This window comes from Miniopterus natalensis, chromosome 6 (assembly GCF_054644295.1).
Source record: "Miniopterus natalensis isolate mMinNat1 chromosome 6, mMinNat1.hap1, whole genome shotgun sequence".
In the NCBI taxonomy this organism is placed as follows: Eukaryota; Metazoa; Chordata; class Mammalia; order Chiroptera; family Miniopteridae; genus Miniopterus; species Miniopterus natalensis.
Window position 1 is genome coordinate 90,827,366 of NC_142086.1, and position 21,283 is coordinate 90,848,648.

The 21,283-nt window shown below is 55.3% G+C and overlaps 1 protein-coding gene across 3 annotated transcripts in view; it reads left to right on the top strand.

Annotated features, from left to right (window-relative positions):
- TIAM1 (TIAM Rac1 associated GEF 1) overlaps window positions 1-21,283 on the top strand; it is a 215,199-nt gene that overhangs the window by 168,283 nt on the left and 25,633 nt on the right. For 2 of the 3 annotated variants that reach the window (XM_087818493.1, XM_087818492.1), the window contains 4 exons: window positions 2,445-2,526; window positions 5,556-5,642; window positions 8,511-8,735; window positions 14,069-14,172. In XM_087818493.1, coding sequence (XP_087674619.1) covers window positions 2,445-2,526; window positions 5,556-5,642; window positions 8,511-8,735; window positions 14,069-14,172 — 498 coding nt within the window. Of the gene's footprint in view, window positions 1-2,444; window positions 2,527-5,555; window positions 5,643-8,510; window positions 8,736-14,068; window positions 14,173-18,251; window positions 19,160-21,283 lie in introns of those variants that run through there. The other variant, XM_087818494.1, reaches the window with a different exon arrangement.

The window sequence follows — 21,283 nt, forward strand, 5'->3', positions numbered from 1 at the left end:
GGCTCGGCCCAGGCACCCAGGGAGACGTGGTAGGAAATGGTCTCGGTTGTGTCGTACTTCAGGTACCTGAGTATTATTTTTCTCAAGTCTGATGATCTTTAAATCCGGCTTTTGAGGAGAGAGAAAACACAGAACACTGCTGATTTGATAAAATAAAGGGCACGCGTGTGACGCTTCCTTGTCAAGGATGTTTATGTATAAAATACTGACTCTCAGAATTTCCAGTTTCAGATATTGTGGGTACGTGGAAAATATATTAAAGCACAGACTCTTCTTAAAAGTTACGTATTTCAGTGGTGCTTTTTTATTATGCTGAATGTTAGCCTAAGAAAGTCTTGTGGCCGAGGGGTCTGTCTGTATGACTCTAAATTAATTGTCTGAGATGGGAAAAGTACCCGGAGACTTTGAAACCAGTTACAAAGTAGGGGGCGCCCTGGGAAGGACAGGAAAATTCCCCACCAGCCCAGGCCACGGGGCCTTTGGAAAACCACCGAGACTTTCCCGAGATGGTTAAAACAAACAGTGACCTACTGCCCCCTAGGGGAGGAGCCGGGCTCTTCAGGAAGTTGACAGATCGAAGGCCCAGGACACGTTGGACACAGCGTTTTGTGGAGCATTCGGTGGCCTTACAAGACGTGTCACAAACTTCATAATATTCGGTGTTTACAACTTCGGTGACCATGTTTTCTGAACGAAGGATCAGTATTATAACAGATTCCTTCTAATTTCAGAATTTATTTGTATGAAACGATTTCTGAAGTGTAACAATAAAACCCCACGAAGTTACGCCTGTAACACATTGCGTTTGGTGGAAATTGCGCTGCAGGAGGGTTTGCTAGAGGATTGGGCTGCGCGGTCGGGTTCCTGCCCCCACCTCCCTCGCTCGCTCCCTCGCTCGCTCTCGCAGACTCTTCTCCAGTCTTCTGAATCCTCAACATGTTCCCCTCGCCCCCTGTCAGATGCCCGAAAAAAGTGGGCAGAGAGAAGCTGGCATCGTTTCCCACCTGCCGGGGTCGAATGGTTTCTGAGTGAATGGCTGTGTTGTCAGAGGTGGGGCAAGTGTAGACCAAGGCTCCTTTTTAGTTAGTGCCCTGCAACACTGAATGGCAATTTAAAAATTCCTCGTGAGCCTCTGACACGTTTGTTTTGGAACTTTTATCGTAGATTTTGGAAGTGGCCTTTGGCCTGCGTACATGGGAAGGGATCGAGTCTCAGAGGAGGTGGCCTGGGAGGCACTTCGGTGCAGTGGAGAGACCTGGGCTCAGATCCCCGCTCGCCCATCCGGGCTGTGACCTTCGGCAAGACGGTCCTCCCTCCTCAGCCTTGTTCCCGTCGGCTGTAATGTGGGGGCCCTGTCGTGTCAGAGAGCGAGTGTGGGGACAAGGGGACTTGGCAGAACCTTCAGAAGTTACTGTCCCTGGTGATGATAGTCCCAGACGCAGAGAGTGAGAGCCATTGTGTTAATGGAAATAAAATTTCTGACGTGTTAACTGCAGGTTTCTCTCATCTCTTTGCCTCGGTGTCTCTGGGTTTCTAGAGAGTTGGTCAGCTTAGGTTTTCTAGGTGACGTTGGTACAATCCGGTGGCTGAAAGAGAACGTCTTTGCCCGGCTGGCGTGGCTCAGTGGTTGAGTGTCGACCTGTGAACCAGGTGGTCCTGGTTGGATTTTGGTTCAGTCCCCGTCAGGGCACAGGCCCGGGTTGCGGGCTCTGTCCCCAGCGGGGGACGTGGGGGAGGCAGCCGGCCCATGACTCTCATCATTGATGTTTCTCCCTCTCTCCTCCCTTCTTCTCTCTGAAATTAAAAAAAAAAATTTAAAAAGTTTAAAAAACCGGAATGTCCCCTATTTATATAATGGTCCATTTTTTGCTGTAATTCGTCTCCCTGTCCTGCCCTGAACTTCTGCGGCAGATTGGGGTGTGGACAGAAGGGACAGAGCAGGGAGACCTCCCCCGTCTCCACGGAGCCCGCGGCGGGATCTCGGCCACCTCTTCCTGACCTTTTCATTTTGATATTTATTTAATTAACTAATTCGTTATTGCAGTGACTTGGTTAATAACACAGAGTGTCAGGTGCTGGGCATTGTATGTAATTCGATGGCTTTATCCACTGTGCTCAGCATCAAAAGCCTAATTTCCATCCAACCTGTCCCTGACTTTCATCATTTCTCCCCAGCACCGGCGATTTCGATGACTTCAGGGTTATTTTTCAGGCCCGCGGCAGCTGCAGGGTGAGGAGGCTCCTGGTCGCACAGAGAGGCCGAGGGTCCCTCGGGAGCGGGAGCCACACGCTGCTGCTGGGGTTCTAAGCGACCCGTAGAAACACGGGTGGGGTGAAAACTTGCTTCCAAGCGTCAGTCGTGAGGAAACAGATTCACAGAACGAGGACCGTTTCTAAAACGTCTGTAACGAAACCTTAATTAGACTCTCCTTTGTCATTTCCAGCTCTACCAAGAAATTGAAATTTGTCCGAAAGTCACTCGGAGGCTCCAGGTTGAGAAGTCGGATGCGGCCGGGGAAAATTACGGTGTGTTTCTCTTCCTTTCATCTTTGGTGTTTCTCAAGTTAGAGCCAAAAAAAGAGAGGTGACCGCGCTGGGTGGGACAGGGCTTCAGCTCCAGGTCTCACAGCTTTAATCACTGGGGTCCTGCTGCCGTTAAGAAGGCCATGGGTTTATGGGGGGCGGGTGATTTTTCATTACGATGGACACTGGTCATGAAGAAGTTACACATTCCTCTCCCCAAAACGTGCAGTATTGTCCCTTCACCCCAAAGAATGTTAGCGGGACTTGGGGTGCTGGGGGGGTCCCAAGACCACCCTCCTGTTCACCGACTCCCGGCGGGGACAGGCCTCCGGACGGGGTCGTGGCGACGACTGTGACTTTCCGAGGACGTCTGAACACGGCGGCAACGTTGAAGCCAGTTCACAGCCACGCGGTGGACCGAGCGCGTGGTCCCCGGGCTGCGCCGGGGGGGGGGGGGGGCACCGTTGCCGCCACAGGCTTCCCTTTCCTCCGGGAGCCCCACCATCGTGTTTCTGTCGCTGGTGTCTCCCCCGTCTCTCGCTCTGAGTGTCCGTGTTTCCCGGAACCGGGGTGTGAGTCCTCGTCTGTTGCCGTGGCCGCTCTGGCCCCGCTTTCCGTCTGAGCCACCCCCGCGTGCTCCGCGTCCGCGTGTCGTCTCGGCATTTTCCCTCGGTCTCCGTCGCCTGCTCCATCGTCAGGGTCAGGAGCCCCGTCCGCCGCCCCGCCTGGCGCGTGGGGGCCGCTTTGGGCCACCTCGCATTTGTTGCTGGAGGTCGGAAGGCTCTGTCCCGTTGAGGAGAAAAGGAATCTCACTCGAGTGCCTGCTTTTTGCTAAAACCACTGTGCCCTTTGGTCTCCTCGTAGGAAGCCGAGGGTTCCCGTGTGTGTGGATGTAGGAGGTGGTCGTACCCCGGGGTGCACATCTCTGGCACCCAGAGGATGCCTGGCGACCCTGAGCCCATGGGACCCCCAGGGTGGGCTCCAGTGCTCTGTCCCCTTGTAAGTTGTTGGCTCCAGTTGAGAGGTCTCCCAGGAGCTGTGGTCACTGTCCTTTCTGTAGTCCTGTCCCTGTCACGGAGACTCCCCCCCCTGAGACGTCCCGGCTGTTACTCAGGTCCACTCCCGGTTTCCGGGGGACACTCACAGTCACTTCAGGCCAGGCGCCTCCTCCCCTCGTTCTTAGGGAGGAGAAACGAGAAGGGGGACCGGCCGGCGGCCCCTCCGCCGTCGCCGTGATCCTGTCTTCAGGTGACGTCACACCCTCGGCTCCCGGCCCCGCCTGGCGCCTGCCGTCCGAGCTGGTCCCCGGCACCCCGTCCGTCCGCTCCCTTTATGTTCCATAGGAAAAAAAAGTTTTGGTCTCAGGACTTACAGACGGGTCGCGTTCTAGAGAGGAAGTGCCCGTATTTGAATGAATTCTGCCCATTCATTCCCGTGACATAGCCCTTGACTCTGGGACTGTTCTCACAGCTAAAAGGAAAAACTCTTCCCTCCTGGACCGCAGACGATCCACCGTGTGCCGTCCTCGGGCCCCACCGGAGAGGCTCAGGTGTCTGACCGTCGCCCCTGCGCCAGGAGGCTGCTGGTTCGATTCCGGGTCAGGGCACAGGCCCGGGCTGCGGGCTCGATCCCCAGTCGGGGGCCTGCAGGGGGCAGCCGACCGGTGCTTCTCCCTCTCGCTGATGCTTCTCTCTCTCCCTCTCCTTTCCTCTCTCTTTAAAGTCAATAAAAACACATATATTTTTTTTTAAAAAAATGAAGCGTTTGGAAAGTGTGCCGGGCGTGGCCCGTTCTCCGTCTGAGGGATCCTCAGACCGTCGTGGGCGGTGGCCGTGGGTCGTGTTGCCCACATGTGGGCTCCTGTTTTCCTCGCCCTGCGAAGGAAACAAAAAACACACGTTCGTTATGACACACGCGGCCTCAAAGTCCCAGTTCTCTCCGGGCCCCGTCCCGTAAAGGATGATTCTGTTTTGCGACCATCCGCTTGTTTAAGTCCCTGGGCCTCTGCCCGACGGGATTGCTTCCCGCTCGGAGCCGAGGTTTTGTCCCCTCGTTTCCGTGGCCCTTCTAGATGACCCACCCGAGCATCTTATCCTGAGGAGGGGGCGCGTGTGTCCTGGACGTCCCATCGATCGGAAGAGATTTCACACGAGACTTTCTAGAGCAGAGGGGACCAGGCCTTGCAGCCAGAGGAGCGGGAGCCCCCAGGCCCCCAGACTACGTAACATTTTCGTGGCATGTCCCGCCCATGTTTCTGAAAGATGTAGCCAAGCCAGAGATCGATTAGCTGGTGGGCTCTGAGCTCAGGGATACTTGGCCGTGTGTCAGGTCCTCAGACGCTTGTCTTGAGATCAGTCAGGTTCAGTGTGAGGCTGGATTTAAAGGGAGCTGCTGCTTGAGGCTGTTTGCAGAATTTTATTTTATTTTATTATTTTTAAAAATATATCTTTATTGATTTCAGAGAGAGGAAGAGAGAGAGAGAGAGAAACATCAATGATGAGAGTCATTGATCGAGCCCGCAACCCGGGCATGTGCCCCGACTGGGAATCGAACCCCGATCGCCTGGATCCCAGGTCAATGCTCAACCGCTGAGCCACGCCCGGCCAGGCTGTTTGCAGAATTTTAATAATCAGAGCGGCGTCCGTGTGGCAGCGTGTGTGACGTGTCCCGGGGCAGAGGGGAACTGGAAAGAGCCAGGGGCCCCGGGGAATCTCGCTGTCCTGTGCCGCGGGGGAAGCCGAGGAAGGCGGGGCTGTGGCCTGCGGTGGCCACGGGCCAGCGGGTAGAACACAATGACCGTCTTCCCTCGGAGCCCACAGGTCGGGAGAGTGAGGGGCCGGGTGGTGGTAACTTTCACAGGTAGCGACTTCTTTTGAAGGGACCTCAAAAGGCGTTTTCCTGCTTGTAAAACAGTGTGAACAGGGAAAACCAAAGCACAGCCGCGGCCCCGAGCGGCCCTCGTTCGCTGCGGCCCCGCCGGCTGCCTGCTCAGCACCCAGAGGTGCGAGGCCCACCCGTCTCTGTGCTTCCAGGGTTCTCGCTGTCGTCCGTGGAGGAAGAGGGCGTCCGGAGGCTCTACGTGAACAGCGTGAAGGAAACCGGCTTAGCTTCCAAGAAAGGTGAGTCGCTCACTGTGCGCTCCGTCTGTCCTATTATTATTATTTTAATATATCTTTATTGATTTCAGAGAGGAAGGGAGGGGGAGAGAGAGAGATGGAAACATCAATGATGAGAGTCATTGATCAGCTGCAGCCCGAAACCCGGGCCTGTGCCCTGACCGGGAATCGAACCCTGATCGCCTGGACCCTAGGTCGATGCTCAGCCGCTGAGCCCCGCCCGGCTGGGCTGCCTGTCTGTCCGTCCGTCTTAAATGCCTTTGGGTTTCCTCCAGCTGGCGGGTGAGACCGTTTGACAGGGTGCCCTGTAAAGAGTGTTTGAACCTGGTCTCGTTGAAACCCCTCCAGGGAACCGGACGTTATTCCGTAAACCCAGGTGTGTAAGAAAAGCCACAGTCTTGGATTTTTCATCCGATACCAGCCGGTTTCCCCGGGGCAGGTGGGAAATTCGTGCTGACCGGACAGATGGGGTTGTGGGGTTGTCCTTCCCCACCGCCCGGGACGGACGGCGGACCTGGGTGCCCGCGGTCAGAGCTGGCTGCCCCTCGCTGGGCCGGCACAGCCCTTCCCGCAGGTGTTCGCGGTGGCCGTTCATGGAGGGACCTGCAGACGTGGGGAGCCTGGGGGTCACCACGCAGCCTTCTGTCCCCTCGGAGGGCTCTTCTGGCCGAGCCCTGCCTGTGCCCCTCGAGGGGGCCCCACCGCCCCAGCCTCTCTGCGGTCGGGGATCCTCTCACCTTAGATCGCTGGCTTCCTGCGGCTGGAGAGAGAAACGACCACACACTGGTGATTAAAACAGCGGACGTGCGTGCTCGCCCAGTTCAGCCGAATCTGAGTTACGTCTGCCAAGACCCTCTTTCCAAATGAGGCCACACTCTGCAGTTCTGGGTGGTGTGAATTTCAGGGGGACCCTGGAACCCCCCCCTCACCGCACTCACGTTGGGCAGGGAGGTGGGGCTTAGCGTCCACCTGCGTCTCGTCTCCTGGGTGTGGGGGTTTTTAGTTTCGCCCAGGTGGTGGCGAGATGACGCCTGTTAGACGCGAAGGACCCACACGTGGGTCAGTGCGCTCAGGTGGGAGGCCCACGTCTGCCCCAGGACGCGTGGAGCCGCTGGGAAGTGGGGGCCACGTCGCCCGGGTCTGCTCAGCTCGGCCTGGTGTGAGGCCCGTGGTGACCTGGGCGTGTCTCCGTGCCGGGTGCTGGGAGCCCGGGCGGGAGCGGCACAGCTGTGACGGGTGAGGTCAGGGCCACCCGGGGGCACGGCTGACGGCTCTGGAAGAGATTTCCCTGCCCCCGTTCTAGGCCCCCGGTGGACAGTCCCGAGCCGCGTGTCACTAAGCAGACGTGACAGGGTCTCTCCCCCTCAAGCCTGAGACGCGCCTGGGCTGTCGGCTCAGCGAGGGAGCCGTGGGCGGGCCCCGCGTGGGGACCCAGCGCCCTGGTTTCAGTCACATCCTGTTTGGTTCTCTGAATCCCAGAACCTGGCGTCAGACAGACAGACACACGGCCGCCTGCTCCACGCCTCTCGCTCGCCCCTGCGGCTCTGTTCTCCGCAGGGGCTGTGCGTCCGTCCATCCTCAGGCCACAGACACTGTCTGACTACGAACCCATCGAGGGGCAGTGTTGTGCTGGGTGGTGCTCAGGATGGAGCCTGGGACAGGAGAGGTCGCCCGGCCCCTGAGGCCCCCAGACGCCCCTGAGGCCCCAGCCCCCCCCAGCTCTCATCCCCCGTTTCCCTCCTCGACAGCTGCTTGCTCTCTGCTCTGTGACAGCGTCTAAGTCTGGTCTTTCCTCGCCCGTCACTCAGCTCCCTCGGCCGCGCGTTGGACTCAGCCCGGCCGTCGCCCTCGGGACAGCCTGGGCCCCAGGGGAGCTTGGCCTCGTTAGACCCCACTCTTCCGCTGGCCCCAGCTCAGCCGGCCCTTGGGGTGCGCGTGTTTATTTGTGAGCCGCACGGGCTCTTAGCTTGTAAGACTTCTTTCTGCTTAGCTGACGAGATACTTTCATGTTCTCTCCTGAGCTCTCCTGCTTCCGGAATGTTCTTCTAACAGCGGGTTGAGCTGCTCCTGGGCCGGTCCCAGCGTCCTGTGCTCCGAGGCCGGGCTGCCCCTTTGGGTCCCAGGCGTGGGCAGCTGCCCCAGCCGCTGTGCCAAAGGAGCAGACCCTTCGGGGACTTTCCACACGGTGGCCACGCCAAGGTCCCGATATGGTTAAAAAAAAAAAGGGGGGGGGCAACAACGATCGCAAGTCGTGGTCTGTAAGTCGTGGTCTTTAAACGTGTTTGGGGTAGGACCCCCCTGGTCGTCTCGGGGTCACGTTCCTCGCACCTCGGCTCAGACGCGGCCGGGGACAGTGGCTGAGCTGCGTGTGCGGGGTGAGCGTGGACAGACGCTGGCACCGTGCCGGCCGGTGCGGCTCCGTGGCCGGGCCTCAGCCTGTGCATGGCGAGGTCGCCAGTTCGATTCCCGGTCAGGGCACAGGCCCGGGTTTCGGGCTCGATCCTCAGTAGGGGGCACGCGGGAGGCAGCTGATCGATGTCTCTCTGTGTTTCTCTCTCTCTACCCCTCTCCCTTCTTCTTTCTCTAAAATCAATTAAAAAACCCCCATATTTTAAACAAAAACCATCAGCACAGTAACCAGAGAGCCTTTCTGCTCTTCTCCTGGAATTAGCACCTGTGAGGAGAGATTGGGGTAAGTCTGCTCGGCTGTGCTCAGGGCAGGGCCGGCCCGAGGCCCCCACGAGCTGCCCCCGGGGCACCGTCTGTGGGGGGGGCACCGGGCTGGGGCCGCCCGGAGCTCGGGGGCCCGGCGCAGCAGAGCTCGAGGTGCTGCCGCTCTGTGTGAAACTAAACATTTTCCGTCGGTTGCAGGGCTGAAGGCGGGAGATGAGATTCTCGAGATCAGTAATCGCGCGGCCGCCACCCTGAGCTCCTCGGCGCTCAGAGACTTCCTCTCGCAGCCCAGCCTGGGCCTCCTGGTGAGGACGCGCCCCGAGCTGGAGGGGGGCACCCCGCTGCTGGGCAGCCCACCCCGCCGCGCCGAGAGCCCCGCCGAGCCTGGCCAGGGCCCCCTCGCCTTCCTCGCCAGCAGCCCAGGTAAGACGGGCGACGTGGCCAGGTGCCTGGGGGGGGGGCTCTCAAACTTGACCACAGGGGGACGGGTCTGGCAGGTCGCCTGCCAGGTGAGTGTGAGATGAGCTGATTGCGGAGCCGGAGCCTGCGTTTCCTGTTGCGATGCCACCGGGGCTGGGAGCTCTCGTCCTTGACGGGGGAGGGTAACTGTTTTGCTACAGGCCCACCCGTCCCAGCTGGAGAGCTTCACCAGGCTGCGGCTGTTTGTCATTTTGGAGGGAGAAGGGGCAGAGGCCACCATCTGGGGGCCGTGGGTAGAGATAGGGACCCAGAAGTGCCAGGAACCACCGGAGATCCTGGCGCCCAGTCCCGCCCCTGCCGTGCATGTCCCCGCGCCCCAGCCACGGGCCTGCGTCTCCCCGTGTGAAGGACACGAGATGCCCAAGGTGGACAGGGCTCGGAGCTCGTGTTGGATCACTTGTCTCCTGGGCTCGGAGCTCGAGTCTGAGGGGGAGCCCGTCGGTGGAGCCCCCACCCTGCCCCACCTGCTGCCTCCCTTTCTGGGGGGCACCTTGCCTCCCCCCCTCTGGCAACCTTGTGCTCAAGCTGAAAGAAGCAGCGTAAGCCCGGCCGGCAAATCCAGTGGTTAGAGCGTCGGCCCCCACACCGCAGGGCGGGGGGTTTTTGATTCCTGGTCAAGGGCACGTACCTCGGTTGCAGGTTCGATCGCCCACCCTGGTCGGGATGCATGTGGGAGGCAACCAATCGATGTCTCTCTCTCCCTCTGTTTTTTCCCTCCCTCCCTTCTTTCCCCTCTTTCTAAAAATCAATGGAAAAACATCCTCAGGTGAGCGTTAACTAAAAGAAGCTGTGCGGTGCTCCCTGCCCTGTGAGGCCTTCCTGGGACCCCAGGGTGAGCCCCCTGCTCTGAGTCCCCAGGCCCTGGAGCGTCACCGGGCACCTGCCCTAATCCCGTCGCCCTGTCCCTCCCGCCTGTGTCCGAGCCCTGAGCCTGTCCCCTCCCCTCGCCTGACTCCTTCAGGTGGCTCCCTAGGGCGAGAGAGCCCTGAGCACCCCAGGTCTGGAGTTGGGCTCCATTTAGTAGGTTGGGGTTTTGAATTTATTTTCTTTTAAAAACTTGGGTTAAAGAAAAACGCCTTCGGTTTCAAAATTGGAGCGAAGGGCAGCCCCTGCCGGGCAAGAGCATCATCCTTTTGTTCTCCGGGGCTCTCGGGGAGATTCCCCAAGCCCAGGCTGCGGGAAGCCAGGTGCCCCTGCTCCTGTTGACGTCCCGAGTCCTGCGGCCACTGTCCCGCCCACAGCCCATGGACCGGGAGAACTGGACTCCGCCCGACCTGGCGGCCGCTCCTCACGGTGACCACAAGGTGGCAGGCTCGAGCCCATGAACCGGGTCCCACTGTCTCTGTGATGACTCGGAATGAACCACCTGTTAAGATTTGGATTTTTTTAAGTCTGGATGGACATCCTGCAGACAGCAGTGTGTGCTCAGCTCTCTCTGGATTGTTTTAATCTGCCTGAGCCCTTCCTGTAATTGTGGGTATAAAGCAGAGGCGGCCAACTGACCTGCTGCCCAGGTCCAGCCTCGGGCCTGTTTTTTTGTGTGTTTTTTTTTAATTGATTCTAGAAAGAGAGGAAGGGAGAGAGGGGCAGAGAGAGAAACGTCGGTCAGTTGCCTCCCCTACTCGTCCCGACCAGGGATTGAACCCACAGCCTGGGTATGTGCCCTGACCAGGAATCGAACCTCTGACCCCCTGGTGCAGAGGACGGTGCTCTAACCACTGAGCACACCAGCTGGGACTCAGGCCTGTTTTTTTGTAAACACAGTCTCGTAGGAACACAGTCCCGCTGGGTCACTTATGTCTCGTCTGTAGCCGCTTTCCCGTGATAACAGCCGGGCTGAGGAGCCGTGACCGGGACTCATGGTCTGCAAAGCTGTAAACTTACCCTCTGGCCCTTTGCAGATGCAGTTTGCTGACCCCGGTGTCAGGTGCGGCTCAACGGCTCCCGAGCTGTTCCTTTAAAGATGGTCACTGTGTTAGTGTGTTTCTTCTTCAAAAATCGTGTGTGTACGTTGCAAATTAACTTATTTTTATTTTTAATTTTTACTTTTGTTAATCTTCACCTGAGGATATTTTTTTCTATTGACTTTTTTTCGAGAGAGTGGAAGGGAGGGAGAGAGAGAGAGAAACTTCAATGTGAGAGAGACACATCAGTTGCACCCCGACCAGGGCCGGGGATCGAACCTGCAACCCAGGTACGTGCCCTTGACTGGGACTTGAACCGGCAACCCCTGGGTGCACAGACCGACGCTCTAACCACTGAGCACACTGGCCAGGGTGCAAATTAAAAATTTCATTAAGTTTTTAAAAATTAAAAACGTATTTCTATATAGGTATCTGTTTTAGAAGTGTATGCAGATGCATAGGTCCCGTCTTTTACATGCTGGAGTTTTAAATTAACCGCTGGCCTTTCAGTCCCACGTCACGTTGCCTCCTCGAGACAGACGCCTTGAAGGCCAGGCGCTAAGTCCGCTGAGGCTGCCATTGTTTAAAACACGTTAAAACTTCCACTTGGAGTTGTCCTCAGAAGGTTTAGTCACTGCCTTTTCTCCAGTTAGATGGCCCTCGCGCACTGTTAAGTACCCACTGGGCGCCGGGCACCGAGCGGCCCTGACGTTACCGTGGCAGCCGGGGAAGCGTTACGTCCGCAGGCTCGCACTGCAGGGCGGTGTTTGTTTCGTAGCCGTTTCCTCGTTTAATATTTTGCAGTGATCAAACCCTTCAGAACAAACCTGCCCGGCAAGCTGGGCGATCAGGCCGGGTCAGGGATAAACCGCGTGGGCGAAGCCGGGTCGGTTTCCCGTGAGGCTCCTGCGTCGGCTCCGTCGCTAGTTCCAGGGGATTCTCCACGCTCAGCCCGGTCCCCCGCCTGGGTCTCCCTCTGCCTTCCTGTTGCTGCCGCTTCCTGCCCCCCACTTACCGCGAAAGATGAAAGGGAGGCGGGTAAACAGGATAAAGCAGCCGGAGAGACGGCCCCAAGGTGAGGCCGAGAGAGAGCAGGGCCCACGGGCAGCTGTGGTTCCCACAGGGCAGGAAGCGGGTGCGAACCGGGCACAGCGGGCACAGCGGGCAGGCTTGAGGTTTGACGCAGGGACGGAAGCCCCGGGTCGGGTTCACGTGTTGGCCAGAAAGCTGGGGCCGAATGAGGGGACCCCGTCCTCGCTGCTCTCCAAGACTCAGTTTCCCATTCTGGGCGTCTGCCGTCCGTGAGCCCTCGCTGAAACCTTACTGGGCCGAAGGTTGGAAACTGGGCCTACTTCCGTCTGATTTCCCCCACGTTTGTCCGGTGCCTGCTGGCCAACAAGGGGGAAGGATGTTGGGACACAAACGCAGTCCCTTCGGCGGCTGTTACTACGAGAGAGCCTCGGCCTGAAGGGGCGGCTGGAGTGGGAGGTGGGGAGACTGAGAGCGCGGTTTCCAAAATCCCTCTCTGACGTTCCCACCTGTGTGATTTTTTAAAAAATAGGTTTTTATTGACTTCAGACAGGAAGGGAGAGGGAGAGAGAGGAAAACATCCATGAGAGTCACGGATCGGCTGCCTCTTGCTCGCCCCCTGCTGGGGATCGAGCCCGAAACCCGGGCCTGCGCCCTGACCGGGAATCGAACCCTGACCTCTTGGCTCCTGGTCAGTGCTCAACCACTGAGCCACACTGGCCAGGCTCTGCGATTTATTTTGAACCCGGATCTCATCTGGCACTGCTAAACGTTGGGGACGGGTAATGTGCGTTGTGGGCCTCCCTGTGCGTCGGTGTTCGGCGTATTTTACACGCCGAGGCAGGGTCGTGCCAATCAGAATGACCCTCGGATGCCCCCCAGGTGCCCCGAGGGGCAGCGTCTGGACCTCCATAGCCAGTCAAGGAAACACCACAGTGAACCTCAGTACACGAGGACAAACCTACATCCAAGACAGTTTTTTAAGAAGTAAGAGTTCCAGCACAGATACCCTTTCCCGGCATCTTAGTTTTACTTTCTGAGGCCAGGCGGTCAGTGGGCTGCAGCCTCACGAGCCTAACGCGGCGTTTCTTTGAAAGTGGGCTTGGGGTTCCCTGGGGCCACACCGGAAACTGTGGGACTTGGGTCCTGTGGGCCACAGCGGGTCGCAGGCCAGCGAAGACTCTTGGGGTGGGAGAGACCCCGGGATCCATGCTGAGGGGCTGGGCCCACTGTCGTCTCTGCGACTCGACCGCAGGCGGCAGGGATGCCCTTCTCTCCTGTCTTATTAACGTTTATCTTTAACGGCACAACAGGGAAGAAAAGAACACCGCTTTGCAATCAGTTCTTTTATAGTCTGTTTATTAATATTTTGCCAGTTAGATGCATGGGCGATAAACCTCCCATTCTACTGCGTCTGCCTCGTTTATGGGGCCTTTTGACAAAGAAAAAATTTCCATTGTAGGAGAATTTGATTTTCTGTCTCTTATGGTTTGTGCTTTTTTAAAAAAAAATCCTTACCCAAGGAAATTTTCCCCATTGCTTTTTAGGGAAGGAAGAGGGGGGAGAGAGAAGGAGAGAGAGGGAGGAGGAGGGATATGAGACACGTTGATTGGTTGCCTCCTGCACGTGCCCCAACCAGGGCCCGGAATCAAACCTGCACCCCAGGTATGTGCCCTTGACTTGACCTGGAATCGGGCCTGCGACCCCTCCGTGTGCTGGCTGATGCCCTAACCCCCGAGAGCCACCCCGGCCGGGCCTGGCCGGAGCTTTTTAACGACCGGGAGTCTTGCTACCCCAGTGTGGTCCGTGGACCCGAAGTGTTGGTGGCATCCCTCGGCGCCTGTAAGATCCGCAGAATTCCTGGTCCAGTGGCGAATCTACTGACTGAGTCTGAGACGCTCTTCAGATTCGGGAGCCTCTCAGAGGACAGTGATGCGGACGTTCCCCTTCCCTCTTGTTTGTGTAGACGTGGCCGGGATTGTGGGAGCCTGGAGTTGGGAGATGTTTGTAGAGACTCAGAGCTGTTACAGACGGAGGCTTTGTGTACCTGGGTCCACCTCCTGATACATCACATGAGGGGTTAGAGCTTCCACAGGTGTATGTGTGGGGGCGTCATAACTGTTACCATGTGTTATAAGTAATAAAAATGTTATCCTATCAAGTAACAGTGGTAGTAATAACAATAGTAGTAATAAAAACTAACGTTGAGCCAAGGCGGTGGAGCTGGTGCTTGGAGGGTGGGACAATATTTGCTCTCACTGTGAGTGGACTCCCTGCCCCCCCCACGCTGACCTGTAGCTGTCACTGTCCACCCACCCATGTTCCCTCTGCTCCCGCCCGCAGGGCACAGCCTGTGTGGCGCCCAGGGCAGCAGCGCTGAGACCGCCCCCGAGGAGGCCGAGGGGCCAGACGTGGAGTCCTCAGATGACACCGACCACAGCAGCAAGGTGAGAGATTTTCATTTTCACTTCCCATCCTGAGCCACCCGAGGGTCCCAGCTGACACGTCACCTCTGCAGCTGGATGTGACTAGATGCCCCCCCCCCACGGGACCAGGTGTTTTTGCTTCTGAGATGTCGCTAAATAAGATAGGAAGTCCAAGCGACGGCCTCGCCGACAGACCCGTGGATGGGAGGGCAGGCAGAATACTGTCCCTGGATGGAAGTCCGATTTCATCCCTTTGTGGATGGTGACACAGCCTCTCAGCCGAGCGCTTTGGGGCTGCCCTGTGGTCTGTGACTCGTGGTTTTGTTACTGGAGAAATTTGTGGTTGGCCTTTCCCATTGCTAGTGGGAGTGGGGTCCTTACGATATCTCGAGAAAAAGAATTTTCTGAGAGTGGCACGGGAAGATGAGTGATTTCTATTTGCTTGGAGTTACACCCCTGGGTTTGTAAAGTCCCATTTCCCTTAATCCAGCCCTGGAAGAGGTGCAGCTGGGATTTAGCAGAGGTAGAAGCAGAGCCAGTGTAGAAAGTTTACTTTCCATGGTGGAGCTGGGTCCGGTGTAGCATGAGGCTAGTTGTAGCCCTTTTGTCCATGTGTGTGGGGTCCCCCCGGCTGTGGGCCACATGGGCGATTGCAGGGGAGCCAGGAGAGCGTGGCCCCTGCAACAAGAGTCTCAAGAGAACCAGGAGAGCAAGAGAGCGAACGCCTTTGTCTGGATTAAATATCTCAAATCTTCCCAAGCTTGCAGTGGCCACGCCTACTCTGGCCAATGACCCGTCCCCGGGTGTGACTGACAGGCAAGCGCCCTCCCTGTTCCACGCAGACTTCCCCGGGCATGCGCACAGCGCTTGGCCTTCCCTTTGCTCCTTTCCAGTTACTTGTAACTGGGATAAGTTGCAACAGTATCAGTTTCTGGGATGAGCTTCTGCAGGCTCGTGCTCAGCTCAGGTTCAAAGTGAGCCTCTTCCACGTTAAGGGGAAGGATACCTTGTTTCTCTCCCTGCAGCTAGAGTTTCCTCAGTGGGCTGAGCACTGAGAACCTTCTTATTCTGATCTTCGGGGCAAGACCGTGACTTTGTTTCCCAAGATTTCATCCCTCGGCCGTAGCCTCACCCCGTCGCCAAGTGCACTTTAAATGCTCGGTGTTACCCGTGCCCTAGAGACCCCGCCCCAGCAAAAGCAGCTGTGTGAGATGATGTTTCTGTATTTCTTCATCTTTTTTTTTCCTAATATATCTTTATTGATTTTAGAGAAAGGAAAGGAGAGGGAGAGAGAGAGATAGAAACATCAATGATGAGAGAGTCATTGATCAAGCCCGCAAGCGGGCATGTGCCCTGACCGGGAATTGAACCTCCATCGCCTGGACCCTACCAGGTCGAAGCTCAACCGCTGAGCCCTGCCCGGCCGGGCATTCATCTCTTTTTTTATAGCGATGTTGACCTGTTGACCCCTCTACCCGTCTCTTACTCTGTTTGACCCCTGCCAGTCACCATCTGCAACATGAGGTGATTCTCACCTTTGCCCAGTGACTGAGGGGCAGGGAGGGGTCGGATGGTACACTGTGCCGAGCACACTGATGTGGACCAGTACTTAATACCCCCACCTCCCTGGCGTTATTTTGTTCTCTCTGTGTTTGTCTCTGTAGGACGTTTTTAAAATGTCTTTATTGAGTTTTTAAAGAGAGAGAAAGGGAAAGAGAGAGAGAAACATCAATGAGAGAGGAACATGGATTGGCTGCCTCCTGCACGCCCCCTACTGGGGATTGAGCCTGCAACCCAGGCGTGTGCCCTGGCCGGGGATCGAACCCGTGACCTCTCAGTGCAGGGACAACGCCCAGCAAACTGGACCACCCGGGCCAGGCTGTAGGACTTTCTTGAGTGCATATGTTATGCGTTTCTTTTTCAGCATCGTAGGCTCTCCCTTCTGTGTCCTTTCTAAATCAAGCACAGTATAAAACAGTACTTGAAAGTAATTTTAAGATTCATAAATTTAAAGCTTATAGACTGAAAGGCTTTGTTGATTATTAAAACATGAATGGAAATATACTTGTTTCATTTAAAGCCCCCTCCCCCCCAAAAAAAACACACCAGCAACACACCAAACAAACAAAAAGTTGCTTAAAGTTATTTTTGTGGCCCTTACTTAATTTTTTTTTGTGGGGGGAGGGCCAGTCCCCTCAAGAGAAACAGACATTTCCATACTGAGGTAAGATATTTTGAACAGTATTTACTTAGTTGTTTTGTTATTGAAACTAAAAATGTGAATTCTCAATTTCTAGTTTGATTTAGGAATACAGCTATTTTTCCTGTTTCTAAAACCTTTATTTCTGAATAGTTTCTAACTTGGGTCATTTTTGCCTCCCTGTAATCGGCCAGTGTTCTCACTCCCTTGTGGATTTGAGATTGTTTCCATTTTAAATACAGTGAGTCATGAGGTCAGTGCAGAGGAAGGAAGGGGCCCCAGGGTCCTGTCCACTGACCCCGGGAGTCTGTCTGACTTTCTTACGAGGCCGGAGCACACAGGGTCGGGTGTAGGCACAGGCGGTGCTGTTCCTGGATTTCACTACAGAATTTCTTCACATTATTGACAAGGTTGGGTGACTGTCTTCATATGTCTGAGGATCGAACAGGGCTGCAGGGGAACCATGGGCTCCTATTACTCTCACTCGGCCGGGACCGCCGTGTGAAATGCGCAGAGATGCTCCCTCGTTTTCGTTTCCTTCAGGTTTTATATTTTTTATTTGAATTATTTTGTCATGCACCCTAAGTTCCTCAACTGAAATCACCTTTTGTGGATTAAATTTCTCTCTGAGGATGTTTGGAAGCAAAAACTTTAAATCAAGGGGGAAGGAGTCTTGGCGGCTGGGCTCTACTGTGTGTGATTAGTAATAAACGAGAGCTGATACCACTTAGCGTCTTGCATATATTGGGCACTGCTCTGTGGTAGCTGCGCTCGTCCCCCCGGAACCCCTGAGAGGCACATACTGTGATTCCCTCTGTTTATAGATGACAATAGTGGAACAGAGAAGTTCAGCAACTCATTGCAGGTCACACAGCTCTGACGTGGCAAAACCAGGCCTCGCGTTGTTCACTGCTTTTCTAAAACTACCTTCTGGCTAGCTTTCAAGGTCTGGTGTTCAACACCAGGTTTCCAAAAAGGAAGGAATTAATTGATTAGTGCTGTTACAACCAGGCTAGATATTTGCTCTTTAACTACTCAGATATTTTCCTAAGACTTAAGATTTCTAGGTCCTTTTTTATGATTTAAAAGTAAGAGCAAGTATGTATCTTTTAAAAATTTTTTAATTTTTCAAATTTTTTGGAAGTTCTTTTATTTTTTAATTATAGTTTAAGTTTCTTGATTAAGGTTAGATATTTTTCGATGCATCTCTTACATCAGTGTGTAATTTTTCTTGAAGATACAGTGAAACCATTTGTGTTGTGAGCTGCCTACGTGCGGGAGGGTGACTTTGAGGCCGGCAGGGTGGTTGGGTGTAGAAACCTATAAATAAGGGAAAAAACAAACAAACATATAAGTGAAATCAAACAATCATTTTTCATCCTGGCTAAATATGTGACAGCTGTTGATTTAATATCTTTGCCGTTTTTCCTAAATGAATTGTTTTAAGACATATTGGGCAGGATACAGAGAATGTATGTTGGAATTTTATGGTTTTTGGTTTTTTAATCTTTTTTAAATTTAAATTTAAATTTTTTATTGACTATTGGGGTGATATTGGCCAACAGAGTCATACAGGTTTCAGGTGTACATGTCTATAATATGTCATCTGTGTACTGTATTGTGTGTATTGTATACAGTAATATTAATTTAAAAAAATTTTTTTTAAATTTTCATTTATTTCATTATTATTCTATTTTATTTTTATTGTTGACATTATTACAGATGCCCCCCCATATCTCACTTCTAAGAAATATTGGGCAGGATAGAGAGAATCCATGTTGGAATTTTCTGTTGTTTTTTTTTAAATAGCAGTTTTTGCTCCACGCAGCCTTTTGAGGTTGAGCCAGCAGGTAATTGGGCGCTTGCTGAGGTGGCGGCTCTGGAATGTCGCGTCCTGGGTGGGGGTGGGGCTGGCGCCGCAGGGGGCTGGCGCCTTCCCCTTTGTGAGCCATCTCCTTCCCGGTGGTGGCCGTGGTGACAGCCTCCGAGGGCCACCTCCCCACTGGCCACTCGTTTCCCTGCTTTTAATCCCAGTCGCTGTCTCAGAACCGGATGCTGATCAGCCGGGGGCAGCCGTGTCCTGGGGCTCTTCGACTTTGTTTTGCTTTTAGCAAATGTATCAGAATCATTTTCAGAACATTTTCATTCTGAAAACCCTCCTTTTCTGTTTAGTTCACGCTGGGATTGTCTCGGAAAAGTCGGCTTTGCTGACAACGGCCTTAGCGGAAAATGTGAAAATATAAACTGTTAAAAAACCCCGTTGTGCCTCCCAGTGCCCGCCCCCGGCTCCGCGAGTCTTCAAAGTTGCGCGGGGTTCCTGTCGCAGGCAGCGCAGGACGCCGGCCGGTCAGCTGACCCAGGTCCGCTCAGTGGCCGCTCTGGTCCCCGGGGAGCATCTCTGCTCTGGTCCGTGGTGGTGCCGCTTGGTGCCCCCTCTCTGAACTTTCGCTGGCCAGCCGGGTGCAAGCAAAGAATGGATTCTCGTCCGGGGTCCAGCCTTTGAGCCCCTGCAGCGGGCACTGGCGCAGGGCTGCAGCCCCTGTCCTGTCTGCGCGGAGATGCGGCCGGGGGTCCTGCGGGGACAGCGCCCGGTGGCCCCGGGCTGTCTCCGTGGGAGCCGGCTGCCCCGGGAGCGGGAAGGCGCCGGTGCTGCTGGAGTGTTTTAGGATCCTCCGGCTCCTGCGCCCCGCAGCCAGGTGGAGTCGCGGGGGATGTGTCCGGATGATGTCCCTGCTGTGGAGAAGGAAGCACGCGCCCAGGGCCGGGAGCAGCGACCCGCCCGGGGACTCTGTCTGCAGGTCCTCGCCGGTGAGCAGGGTCGCATTCTGCCTGCTGCCTGCTTCAGGCGCCGGGCGACTCCGGCTGCCTCAGGCCCCCGGGGGGCAGAGGGCGATCTGAGTGCCCCATTTCTCGGAGCCCCCTCCCCGTGCCCTGGGAGCCGTGTTGGTGAGGAGTGGGTGTTTCCGCGTGGGGGTGAGGTGCCCGCAGTCCGCGTGAAGTTGAATTTTCCTCGGAACCTTTACCTGGATCTGTGTTTTCTCTTAAACGGCAGAAAGGTGCATTTCTTTTTTTCACTGTGGTTTGGATTGTCCCCTCTCCCTCTCGCCTCAGCCGGCGTGTTTGCAGGGAGGCTGCTCCGCTCGCCTCTCGCGTCTCAGGTGTTTCTGACTTTGCTCTGTGGGCTCGAGAAGGAGACGGAAGCAGAAGGGTTGGCTCTGGGATGTGCCCAGGGTCTAATGCCAGGTGGTCTGTGTTGTCCATGTTGGTTCCTGTGGTTCGTGCTGACTCCCGAGTGAGGAAATCAGTGGGCCAGTGGTTGGGAGTAATTTACCCAAATCAGACGAAGCCTTTTTATAGTCTCATGCTAACCCCAAGGTCTGTCGGCTGTTGGATTTCATGTTACGTAAAGGAAACTTGAACGGTGACAGTGAGAGTGTCTGATTTAGCGAAAAGCCCTTGCTTTTGAATTTCCTTCTTCCAGGTTTGTTCATGAGTCTGAAAGGCGATGGGGACTCCGAGACCATGGCGCCCGCCAATCTGGGGCTTGTCCCCAAATAGCCAAAGTAAACGCTGAGATTTTAGGCCGTGCTGCTCCTTTTGAATCTGTGGGGTGTGTTCAGTTGTGGAGACTCAAAGGGGCGCTTTTGGACCCGTGAGCTCATCCAGAGGTAGGAGCTGCCTTAGCAACTGCCCAGCGGGAGGCGCCCCAGCCGGGCAGCGGGGCCGTGCCGGGCACTTTAAAGCCCGGCCTTTGAGCTTCCCTCTCATCTCGGGGGGGAGAGTGGCATCTGGAACAGTGCGCCCCCATTTTCTCCTCCATCCTGTTCTTCTCCGTGTGTCTGTGGGATTGTTCTCGGTCCTGACCCGGGACAGCTCTGAGAGCCGGAAGCTCTGTTTCCATGGTGACTGACTGCCCTCCCCCCTGCGGACAGGCTGGTCTTCCTCCCGCTGGGGAACCCCGGCTCCCCCTTCTCTGCAGTCCTTCGCTGCTTATGCCCATCTGGGGACGTGGGCTCTCGGGGGTGCGTGGAACCTCCCAGGGCAGCTCCCTGTCTGGGCACATCTGGCCCCTGTGCTGGGCGGGGAATGACCAGGATGCCAGGTCACCTCAGTGTTGGGCGGGGACAGCTGGGCGGGCTCCCCCTGCATCCCAGGCCGTGGCCATGGCCAGGCTGGGCGGGGAAGGCCCTGTGGAGTTTGATGTCCTTTGGCCACACTGTGGGGGCAGAGTGACTCAGGAGCTGCTGAGCCCTGGCCCGTGTGGCTCAGTGGGTTGAGTGTTGTCTTGTGCACTGAAAGGTCACTGGTTCGATTCCCATTCAGGGCACATACCCAGGTTTTGGGCTTGGTCCCCAGTAGGGGGCATGCAGGACACAGCCGATCAGTGTTTCTCTCTCAACACTGATGCTTCTATATCTTTTTCCCTCTCCCTTCCTCTCTCTCTAAAATAAATTTTTTAAAAAATTAGAAAAGAGAGCTGCTGAAATATGTAAAATCTCTAGATTAGGTGTATTCTGAAGCAGCACTGTGTATCTTGCTTCCTTCTAAGGATTTTTTGGGGCAATATTTTGGTAAAACAAAATTCTTGACAACATCTTTTTAAATTAATTGTTTCTAAGCCAGATTTTATTAAGAGCCTTGTAAACATTGCCCTTTGACAAGACATGCACGATAACTTATAATTCTACGTTTTTAAATTCCTTCCTTTTTTTTTTTTTTAAATATATCTTTATTGATTTCAGAGAGAGGAAAGGAGAGAGAGAGAGAGAGAAACATCAATGATGAGAGTCATTGATCGGCTGCCTCCTGCACACCCCCTGCTGGGGATCGAGCCTGCAACCCGGGTGTGTGCCCTGACCAGGAATCAAACCCCGATCACCTGGATCCTAGGTCGACACTCAACCGCTGAGCCACGCCCGGCCAGGCTAAATT